General features: G+C 36.3%; 1 protein-coding gene across 1 annotated transcript; it reads right to left on the bottom strand.

Moving 5' to 3' along the window:
* Positions 1-3,544: 3,544 nt before the first annotated feature.
* On the bottom strand, positions 3,545-7,806 carry LOC136043605 (gametogenetin-binding protein 2-like). The gene is made up of 2 exons (XM_065728511.1): positions 7,574-7,806; positions 3,545-3,832 (listed from the first exon to the last, which is right to left on the bottom strand). The coding sequence occupies exons 1-2, from the start codon at positions 7,649-7,651 to the stop codon at positions 3,560-3,562; spliced, it is 351 nt and encodes a 116-aa protein (XP_065584583.1). The 5' UTR covers positions 7,652-7,806; the 3' UTR covers positions 3,545-3,559.
* Positions 7,807-11,160: the final 3,354 nt, after the last annotated feature.

Genomic DNA, 11,160 nt, shown 5'->3' with positions numbered 1-11,160 from the left:
GAGGCGCTTGAACAAAACATTGACACGCTAGGTAGTACTAGCAGACCCCCTTTCTTCCTCTCAAAAAAAGAAGAAAGAAAAAAAAGACCAGACCAGATTAGTCTTGGCATAACCTTTTCAGAAAGGGCGAGACTGAAAAAGGACGTGGCTAAAGTTTTTTCGACCAATTACGGGAGATCAAATGCATAGAACGCATTTGGTCCAGAAAATTCTGAATGTCGAATGCCGAAGAGTTCCGACGGCAAGCGTCTGATACGGGAGAATACAGGGAAGTACCTACGATCGCAAAACCCTGATTTAGTAATGAATCTTAGACGTGCTAGACGCCTTTTTTTCCCCTAATTTAAAAAAAACACTAGAATTAAAATACTCATGCTTCTAATGTTATGCAATGCGAATAAGAAATATTTGAAAAAAAAACTAATAACAGAAGATGAATCCAGGATGGGAAAAAAAACTGCTTTCTTTCTTGATACTAAAATTATCATTTTTTAAATTTTATTTACTTTTTATTTTAACAAACTGAGTTAAAAAACTGTCCTGTACATGAATGAGGGCGTACTCTAATATGATTACCCACCATCAACAAAAACAGCCAGAATACGAGATAATGTACCAAAATAGCTGCGGATCGGTCAGGTCGTGATTTTAAAAAAATTTCATTAATTCAAACATTTCATTCGAAAGAACACCCATTTAGTAAAAAATATGAAAATACTGAAGCAAAAAGTAAAAAAAAAAAACACAATTACTTTGTACAAAATCTTGCATTCTTTACTCTTCGGAAATGGCTGAAATATATTGATTAAAGCATAAAACTTCTAGCTGAACATTTTATACCAATGTTGATGGTGATAATTACTTTAGCAATGCTAAAAAAACAGATTTGGTCAATTTGACAACTGAGCTTTCTAATTATTTCAATGCGAATTCTTAGGTAGATTTGAACAATGGCTCAAACCAAGCATAACGTTGAAATAAAATTATGTCCCTATTAGTGACATGTACTTTCTTACTGACGAGCTATCTACCACCAGAATAGGAGAGATTGAAGTTTTCGGCAATTTTTAGGGTGTCAATAGTAGGTGATTGACCAACGACATCTACCTCGAAACAATTAAAAATTAGATGGGTATTTGTTGTTTTTATACAGGAATAATATGAAAAAAACTTCGTTTTCTTAAAGAGTTAAAGAGGCTGCGTCCCAAAGTCGAACCTTAAAACGTAAAGGAATTAGGAGAGGCAATTGGGGGGCTGCCGCCCCCAAACCCCCCGCTTTTAAAGACTCTTTTGTACAGGTTTTTTGTTGTGGGGGGCTACCGCCCCCTAACCCCCCACTCTTGGCTTCGGAAAGGCCCTCTTTTAATTAACAAAACAAAAAACCTGTACAAAAGTCTTTAAAAACGGGGGGGTTTGGGACGCAATCTCTTTAACTCTTTAAGAAAACGAAGTTTTTTTCATATTATTTCTGTACGTTTTTCTACAATCCATGGTGGATGTAATTTAATAATTCCTGTACTCCTCGTACAGGAATTAGGACTGCCTCTCCTAATTCCTGTACGTTTTAAGGTTCGACTTTGGGACGCAGCCTCTTTAACTCTTTAAGAAAACGAAATTTTTTTCATATTTTGTGAAAAAAAACCGCCCGATAAGGGACTTGAACCCTTGACCTTAGGATTAAAAGTCCCACGCTCTACCGACTGAGCTAACCGGGCATGTTTGAAGTCGAAATACCTGCATGTGTATAAATATAAATTTTAAATAACTTTTAAGAATTTCAAAAATTAACATGGGCTCTTATGGGAAAATGGGTTTTTCTAAGCTAGAAAATGGGGGGGGGCTAAGATTTTCCGACGAAACTTTCCAGGAAAATTACTCGGAGAATTCCGCGTCGAATGAGTCTTCGTACACCCATATCCGATGTCGGCTGTGACCTGTAGGCGTGGCAGAAAAAAAACAAAAGGAGAACATGAACATTAAGTGGCTATGCGTGGTTTCTGGAAAACAGGGAAGGAGTTATCAGATCGAGCTGAAATTTCGCGGATAAGCTCCTGGGCCCTAGGGGACCTTAACTTGTGAATTTCAGCCGGAATTTCAGAATCGGACAACGTTAAAGGGGGGCTGGGGTAGGGGGGTCGAAACTTTCGGCCAGATTTTCCCCATGAAGGAAAAGTCGGAGGGGGATGAAATTTGGCAGGTTTCTTAGTTGGAGCTCGGGCTACGAAATGCATCCCTCTGCGACCACTGGAACCGAAGATCGCTTAACATTGTCGTGGTTCGCCTCTTTAAAGAGGCACGAGTGTGCCTCCTTGATTGTGAATTTCCTAGATCTCTGGTGCTTCCACTTTACAATGGTATGCGCTTCTCGGACTTGAGTATACTACACTCATGATCAATATGATATTTTCTTAGTTAACATTTGCTGCTCTGAAAACCTTTCATTTCTTTTCTCCTCTTGGCTTTCACTGAATCGTGCCTTCGAGTTTCAGGAAATAAAGAATTTAGCAAGAATATTACCAAAGCCCTGACCAAGGCCATCTGTTATTGGTAGAAAGATAAAATAAGCTAAATTATTTTACAATTGGCTAGCAATGTTAAAGCTGATTTGGGGCGTTCATGATTGAGTGCACTTAAATGGAACGTATCTTTTAATTAGACAAATAAAGTGGGATTATTTCAGTGACCAGAAATCACGACTGCTATTGACAATCAAGTTGAGCTTTAAGACGATCAAAGTTGAGTTAATAGCATATATCAAAATTTGAATGAAGGCATCATACTTCCCAATTATTTTTTTGTAAGTCTTTTTAATTTAAATATCTGTAATTTATTATTAAATGATAAATAATGTAATGAAATAAATCATGTAAATAATATCTTTTTTTATTGAAACAATTTAAAAATAATTTTGAATATTTTTCTTACTAGGCTTTCTTCCAGCATCTAATTTTGCTAACAATTTTCTGTCAGCTAGCTGAAGAAAAAAAACTCACCAACCTTTATAGAAAACAATTCTGAGTGACGTATGATAAAGCTTGAGGCAAAAGTTTCTTGAAAAAGAGCTCGAAAGTGGTTTCGCTAAAAAATTATAAGAATCATCAAGAAATGAAATTAATCATTTTTATACAACTATGAAAAAGTTAAGCCGGCTTTACCTCTAACAGATACTATCTGTCTTGGCCTTACTCTAATTAACCATGGCTCTCAAGCCTTTCATCACCTACAAGCTGATGATTCAAGAATCAACGGACAACTTTTCACAAGTTTCGACCAGCAGATGCCCGGTTATAGTTAAGCTTTGTTTATTCATTATAGCCTACTAGACTAGCCTAGTGTGTTATTTATAGGAAACCATCATAAGAAATATTACCAGTCAAGGGCTTTATCAACATCCGCATCATGAAAACTAGTCATCCAACTTGAATCAGTTTTTAATATCGCGCTTTAAATTCTCCAAAAAATTCTCTCAAACAACAATTCTATCTGTGAGATAAAATCGCTGGCAATTGGAGTTAGTATGCCGGAAAAAGGTTCTTCTCAATAGTTATTTAATACTCAGCTATTTTAAAATAAAACTCACTTCTTGTTTCAGAGAATTCTTGCTCTTTAATGGAGACGGTTTCCTTACTTTGCACTCAATAGAAGATGGAGGTGGAACTAGCGCTTCTTCCTCAGTATCATTATCACCGGGATTTTCTTCCACTTCTTCATTGTTCCCGGAGGCAGTTTCCCCCTTCTTTCCTTTCCTCTTCCTCCGTTTGAGACGTTTCTGTTCCCGTCGTTGCTGAGCCACTTCTTCTTCTTTTGTCAGTTCTTCACAAAGAAGCTCCAACTATTATTTGAAAAAAGAAAAAAAAGAAAATAAAGCATTGTACCCTCAAATAGATAAAACAAGAGAAGGTGTTCAAATTCCTTCTTACAACTGAAACGCTGATACATACTTGCCTAAAATTCTGGTCTATTTTGTACTTGTCACTCCGCACTGAGAAATATTCTCTGAAACTGGTTGGTGCTTCCCGCGCAGGTTTTGAAACCTTGCAAAATCATACAGTTGGAGCAAAGACATATACTCAAATTACTACTGCTATTACTAACAAGTTACTGCAGCGTCGAACCGTCTGAGGCCAATCCAGCTAAGCACGCTCATCCTCCATCCCAATCTATTCAAAGCCTCCCACTGTACACCATCTCAGGCAGTTCCAATTTCCCTTACGGCCTTCTCCCAACCCACTCGGAGACGGCCTGCTTTTCGCTTGGCCTAGATGATTGGCTAACATGGACGAACTTTGGCAACCAGATACACAAAACTAACCCAAAACACAGATATTGTTTATGTTTGCATTTTGACATTTATCTAAATATTAAAATTATTTGGTCAGTCGGGCACTCAAAACAATCTGTAGGCAACGATCTTGAATTAGTGACAAGTGTTTACTTTGTCTTTCTTTACAAAACAAAGTAAAAAGGTATATTCTTTGCTATTTTAGCTCATTTTTTTAGTAAGACTAGGCCTTCCTAGTTGAAAGGTAAAATAAAATCGAATCACACATTTGAAAAAAAAAGAAAAAAAAAATATTTGCTTCGAATTTCGTTCCAAAACAGAGTAAAAGGTCGTAACAGATTCGAACGATACGTCACTCAAGGTGTTTCCAGAATTAATGGAAGTATTTTTATGCTCATATTCAGGGCTCACCCCCGAACCTTAGATATCTGGGCCCTTTTATTCAAATTATCTGATAAAATTTAGCATTAAAATAGTAACAGATCGTCCAATCCTTTACATCGATGTACTTACAAAAATCCCTGAATCCCTTTTAAATATTCATGACTTTGATAATCTTTTAAACCGAATTAGTTTATCATGTTGGCTAAAAAAACATCCGAGTCTATTAAATTTAAATAAAGAACCATGGGATGAAGCCAACATGGCTAAAGAAAAGAGGAAACAACTTGGAACGATGGTGATGGTCACTTCGCAACATCAAAAAAGGAAATATAAAGAAGGAAAAAAAATCTAAAAGCCTAACAGCCTAAAAAAAATAAAGATTAAAAACCCATGGAAAATAAAACTTAGTCTAAGAAAATTCATTTTCTGAATTTAGTCTTTATTAAGACTAAGACTTTAAGTTGGTATAAAGGTAGGTAAAGGATACGGCATTAGACTTTACAGTCCGTACCGGCGGTGCTGAGCTCCGTTTCTTGGCCCTTCAGCCAGGAAGTGCAATGGGGGGTTGGAGGCCAGCCATCCTGTGCTTTCGCACATCCTTCCTGTTTACCTTCCCCAGATTTCTCCAGGTACCCATTTAGAGCTGGGTCGACTCTGGCTAAGCTTACAGAGTCTCGCCACTGACCCCCGTCCCAAACTGAAGAATTGGGTACATTAGGATTCGAACCCGCGTCCTCTCAGACAAAGGATCCCGAATCCAGCGCACCAACCCAATCGGCCAGGACGAGTGGGTATGTAGTTGGTATGGCCAAACTATTCAGAATTGATAGGGCGGTCTTGCAATATCTGTATAACTTTGATAAGATATCCGAATAAAGGACAGAAACCAAAAGCCGGCACCTACTTTCCTGGGAATCTTATAAAAACCAACGTCTCCCGTTTTGTGCCGGAGATATAGATATTCAGATTTACAAAAATAAAAAACTTACAACACCAGAAAGCGTAAATTTTGATTTAAATTTTTTTGTAAACCCTAGCAGAATTTTCTCTTTAAAGCTCAGATAAGGACAATCTCTAAAAATATTCTAATATGCCTGCTCGGAAAACATTAGACATCAGTTCAAAAGAAGTCTCATTAGATATTTTAACAGCTTGTGAAGTTTCCTGTTGTGTTAGCTGCATTGATTGAAATCTATTGCGGACAAAGGATGCACATTGTTTTTGTCGTACGTATATTAGACAGCGTATTTTACTAGTATTGCTTCGGAAGCCCCCTCTGCTGATGGGTAAATTTGCTAATGGGCCATTGCCTTTGAGACTCAACAGACGCTGAGACTCGCAACATAATGTTTTTGGTATTGAACATCCTTAACTTAAAAATCAAAGCTATAGACGACTGAGCTAACTTTTGAACCTGTCATTTTCTAAAAAATATCTTTTGGAAAACGATAGGTTTATAAGGTGGCTAAATTGAATACATAAAGACGATGAAACAAAACAAAGAAAGAAATGAGGCAACTGTAAATAATCAATTTTAAGACATTTATATTACCTAAAAATTACAATGATTTACCTACGGATAAGAACAGCGGACTGTAGAACATAAATTTTGCAGTTATTTTTAGTTTCATTTTACCCTTCCAAAATCTTTGTCTTTATTTTATTCCTTCGTCTCAAGCCCGTATCCAGGAGGGGGCGGATTTAAAACCCTCCCCCGAATTTTCTTTCAACCCTTAAAAAGTGACAAAATGCATAGAAACAAATTTTAATGCGTTTTGTGAAGTTTTTTTGCAACACCCCTCCCCTCCCCAACAAAAATCTCGGATACACTCTTTCTTCACCTGTAATACATATTCTTATAAGAAGAATATACTTACGCTCTCTCTCTCTCTCTCTCTCTCTCTCTCTCTCTCTCTCTCTCTCTCTCTCTCTCTCTCTCTCTCTCTCTCTCTCTCTCTCTCTCTCTCTCTCTCTCTCTCTCTCTCTCTCTCTCTCTCTCTCTCTCTCTCTCTCTCTCTCTCTCTCTCTCTTACTTTCTTACTTTCTTACTCATATTCTTATAAAAAAAAATTCGTATTATTCCCGTCAGGGTTGCCACCTCTTTGTTCCCACAGCCAGCTAGAAAAGTATTCATTCAGTGTTCTGGTCTTTAAAGACTCACTGAAGGCAATTTGGGCTCTTATCCACGGTAAGATGCTATTCAATGCGAAATTCATGTACATGCCGATTAAAATATTAGCGAATAAAAATTAAATTATTATTTGAAGTTCTTAATAACTTTACATCCAATGATCCATCTCAATAATTCTGGTCTACGCACATGCATATATAGTACATTCTAGATAGTGCCATAGTACACGTTAATGATCCACTGGTGACTCAGAGGAGAATACTCTAGCACACATCTCAGGGATAGTAGAGCATAACTTAACTACGAAGGGAAAGAACTGTCTAACTTATAGTTTTCCATTATTTACGGACCTAAATACATTCATCGAGCCTTTAAAACGATTTTCTGTTCTAGTGTCTCAATTTGAGATTATAAGCTAGACACTTTTTAAAACGTAATTCTTACTGAGATCCTTTCTAAAGTGAATATGTGTAAAAGTATTTTACATTGGGAGAAATAATGTTTGAGTGACGACCCTGCTATATTCCATATTTCAACATATGTGTGTTGCAGTCAAATAAGAGTGAATTAATGAGACTTAACCTGTCTTTTCTGACTAACACATTTTGATGATCGGTGTTAGCTTAGATTTATTGATTTGCTCAAATCCGTAAAAAACTAAATCGATTCTTAAAACCCGTAGATGAGAAAAAACGTTGACTCTGTTTACTAATTATCTCTACGATACTGAGAACAATAAATAAATAAAATGCCTAAGACGAAAGGAAATTCATTACCTCAGAGACACCTCTCTTCTGCTCCAAAGTGACGTCTAAGCTCATACGCATAGCAGCTAGGGTTGCACAAAGTAGCATATCCCCAGCCTGATGTTCTTCTCGCAGCCGGCGCGCAGCTTTCTGGAATCGATCTAACAAGCAAATTCCGACACAAGTTAAAACTTCTTCTTGGGCAACTTCGATAGTTTTTGCATGACGTTCCCTGGAACACAACAATCTGACTAATCACTCAAGAGCTTTAACAAAGGCATAAAGGTCTATACAGGAAACGGAAAATGAATAAAAATTATGACGCCTAAATCAGAAACCCTAATAGTTTGATAATTGAATATCTCCTCCTATAAAATACCCTGTACACACTGTTTAAGCTCATATGAAGGATTTTTTGGGGGGTGAAGAGGGGTAACGTTAAAGGTATAAAATAAATAAAAAACTAAAAAGTAGGCAAGTGAATTAGAAAATATATAAAAAAAATACAAGGTGTATCCTAAAACATAACGAACCCAAGTGAAGACCAGAATTTTATGATGATTTATTAGTCATTTCCCTCAGCCCTGCACTTGTTGGCTCATTTGCCTAACGAAATTTTCCTCGAGTCAATGGCAACCGGGGTTTAAAAGTATACCTTTTACAATATACCAATTAACTTCTTATGTCTTAGCAGTAACGTCTTGCATAAGAAAATTCATGGTGAGCCAGGCTTTAATTTTAACTAATCTCCGAAAAAAAAAAACACCAGACGATAGTTGCGTTGTTTAATTTTTTTTTTTTTTTTCAATTACACTAAGAAGCACAGCTTTGGTTCAAGGAATTGCCTGGGTCTTTTTAATTCAATTTTTAATGCTGGTTCTGAACATAGTATCAGAAATGTTCCGCCAAATGAAAGTTTATGCCCAATTTCTTAGAAATTTGGATATGCCAAACTTTATGCTGGCTTTAAATTATAATCGGAAACAATCCCCCTAGTTTTTCAGTAATTATTTATAAAGTTTTCAGTTAAATCTTTACATTTCAGACAAAAGCATTTTTTGAACCTTATGTAAAAACCATAAGCAATCGTCATTTTACATTGCAGCTTATTTGAGCTTTGAGTTTTTTTAAATAATTATTAAGAAATTACGTTTACCTAAGCTTTGCATTCTGAATTTTCTTTACACAGTACTCAACTTTTTTACATTAATTTTGATGTTTTTCTAATCAAAGTTTCATTAAACCTAAATATCTCTATTTCTGGCTAAAAAATTTCCTGAATATTTTTTTTTCTTTTTATTGAAAATATCCAAACAATGATTGCATTTCCAGCTCTTCATAAAAAGTCTCATCAAAATCAGTTAACTTATTTTCTTCAGCCAAAAATGGTAAATTTTAGTCTCAAGTGCTTCCGAATAATCTTATTTTAAAAAAACCCTTGGGCCTCCAGCATGAAGAGGATTTTTGCCATCCTTGGCCAATCTTGAGCAATGGTTTTCCACACTTGACAATGCTCTTTTAGCAACAAGAGTCGAAATCTTGCACAAGCAATCTCAAACCTATTACCCCCGACTCAGTATATATCCAGACCTACAAATATATTACTACAGGGAGGCAACCCATATTAGGGACTTAGCTAGGAAGACGTTTTTCAGCCCAAAAAAGCTCAAAAAACAAACAAACAGAACCAGAAGATCTATTCACCAACCAGAATCCAGTGCGAAAGCTGTGTTGTTTATTGGACTATAATTCCCTTGTGTGTCGCCATTTCTGAAGGTTGCCCAGCAGCGTTGTTTATCGCTTTTTCCACACTCTTCAATACACCCAACATGTCCAATGCAGCTGATTTTGGCTGTGCAATTCCAAAATACATTCTCAGAAAAACAGGCATCAAGTGAGATGCAACATATTTGGCGTTTTATGTTTATGGTATAAACATAAAATATACGTATGCAACATATACATGAGGTCATTTTTAATCCGGCGTCAAAATGTTCAAACTACAGCTACCCAAAAAATCCGTTTTTTGCAGAAAATATATTCAGAAAGAGGAGGGCCGACAAATCTGGAGAGTAAAATTAAAGTTGTTGTTTCAGCTTTATAGCTTCTCAAATATAACAATAATAAAGACATCATTAATGAGGTGGTAACAATTACAGTTGCAAATTTAGCTTCTTATTTGAGACAATAACACTAATATTCTTTATTTACGGCAAAATTGTGTTCAAGCTTCTGGGTCTAATATGTCAATACCAATGTGTGGATGTTGTGGTAATACCCAATCTAGATACTTATGATGAAGCTGTAGTTTCCAAGTAAGTCGGACTTGAATAGCATAACTAAGCGTTATTCTCCTCTTTTTTTTATTGACCTTTTTTATTATTTCCACCTTTTCCCCGTTACCTATACTGCTGTTTTGCTTTTTTCCTCCTTTATTCTTTCCCTTGAATGATCAAATACTCTAAAAGTCTCTATAGGCTGTGTTGCGTGATCTATGGCTATGTGTCCTGACTACAATACTACCTTGTAGTAAAATCATGTTAGTGGATTGTGATGAAAGAGTATTGGATAAAAAGCCAAGACAGATAGTATCTGAACTAATTAAAATAACATTTGTCAAGGCAAGACATCTCTTTTACTTCGTGATAATTCTCTTAATGGGGAAATTCAGTTTTATATCAATTATTGCAGTGTTGATTCCGGGGCCCCTCAATTTTGGATTTATGAAGAAAGGGGTACATGCCAGTAAGTTTCATTGAAATGCCAGTTTGATGAGTTGAGGAAAGAAGCGAGCGTACTGTATGTTTAGCGATAAATTAATTGCTGATTTAATATAATTAGCGATGTCTCTCAGGAAAAAGCATTTTGACGGGTGTATGGACGACTAAAAGCAACTGATTGAAAATCTTCCTAGGGAGAATGCAGCGTTAAAACAAGAGGACACTAGCTTGTCTGCTCTTGTGGCAGTTAAAGACCAGTGTTTAGGAACTGAATTGTACGTTAATCGCAAGAATTTTCTTATCCACAGAATTCCTAACAAGAAAAAAATGAAACTATTGAAGAAACCGTTAATGATTTTTAATCAGAAATGTCGATACATAACTACACGGATATTAAGTTCACGGTCACATATAGACTTAGAAGCAAGGCTAACTGTCCCAGCAGACAAAACTCGCGCCCGGCATCAGACCCTATTCTTGTATCTGTTCTATATCTTAGACACAAGGACAATATTATGGCTTGTGCTGATAATCTAAGCAATACGGGGAAAAGCGTCAGTATTGACCTTCCATTTGAACTGACTAAACGTCAGAAAACACTTCTGAGTACGGCTTATAATTTAAGAAATTGTAAAGTTGTCTCCGATAAAGTGTCTCATACCAAAGTGGTTCAGAAGTGGACTAGGTTATGGCTAGAATCTAAAAAGAAGTGATGACGCATGCTATGACCTGCTTAACCTAGTTTTCCCCTCGGCCAATACTGATTTCAATTCTGACGCATGATTATTAGTGAATGCTCGTTTCCGCTCAATATATTATATCTTAAAAAAATGTGCTGTTCGTTATTGTTGTTTATCTTTTTTATTATTTCCTTTTATTTGCTTTTCTTTACCCTCA

Source organism: Artemia franciscana, unplaced genomic scaffold, assembly GCF_032884065.1.
Source record: "Artemia franciscana unplaced genomic scaffold, ASM3288406v1 Scaffold_7555, whole genome shotgun sequence".
Classification (NCBI taxonomy): Eukaryota; Metazoa; Arthropoda; class Branchiopoda; order Anostraca; family Artemiidae; genus Artemia; species Artemia franciscana.
The sequence above is the reverse complement of the archived record's forward strand: the minus strand, read 5'-3'. Positions and strand labels throughout refer to the sequence as shown.

Coding starts and splice junctions, on each gene's coding strand:
- LOC136043605 (XM_065728511.1), bottom strand. CDS start 7,651: ATGCTACTTTGTGCAACCCTAGCTGCTATGCGTATGAGCTTAGACGTC. Junction 3,833..7,573: donor AGAAGAGAGGTGTCTCTGAG/GTAATGAATTTC, acceptor TTCAAATAATAG/TTGGAGCTTCTTTGTGAAGA.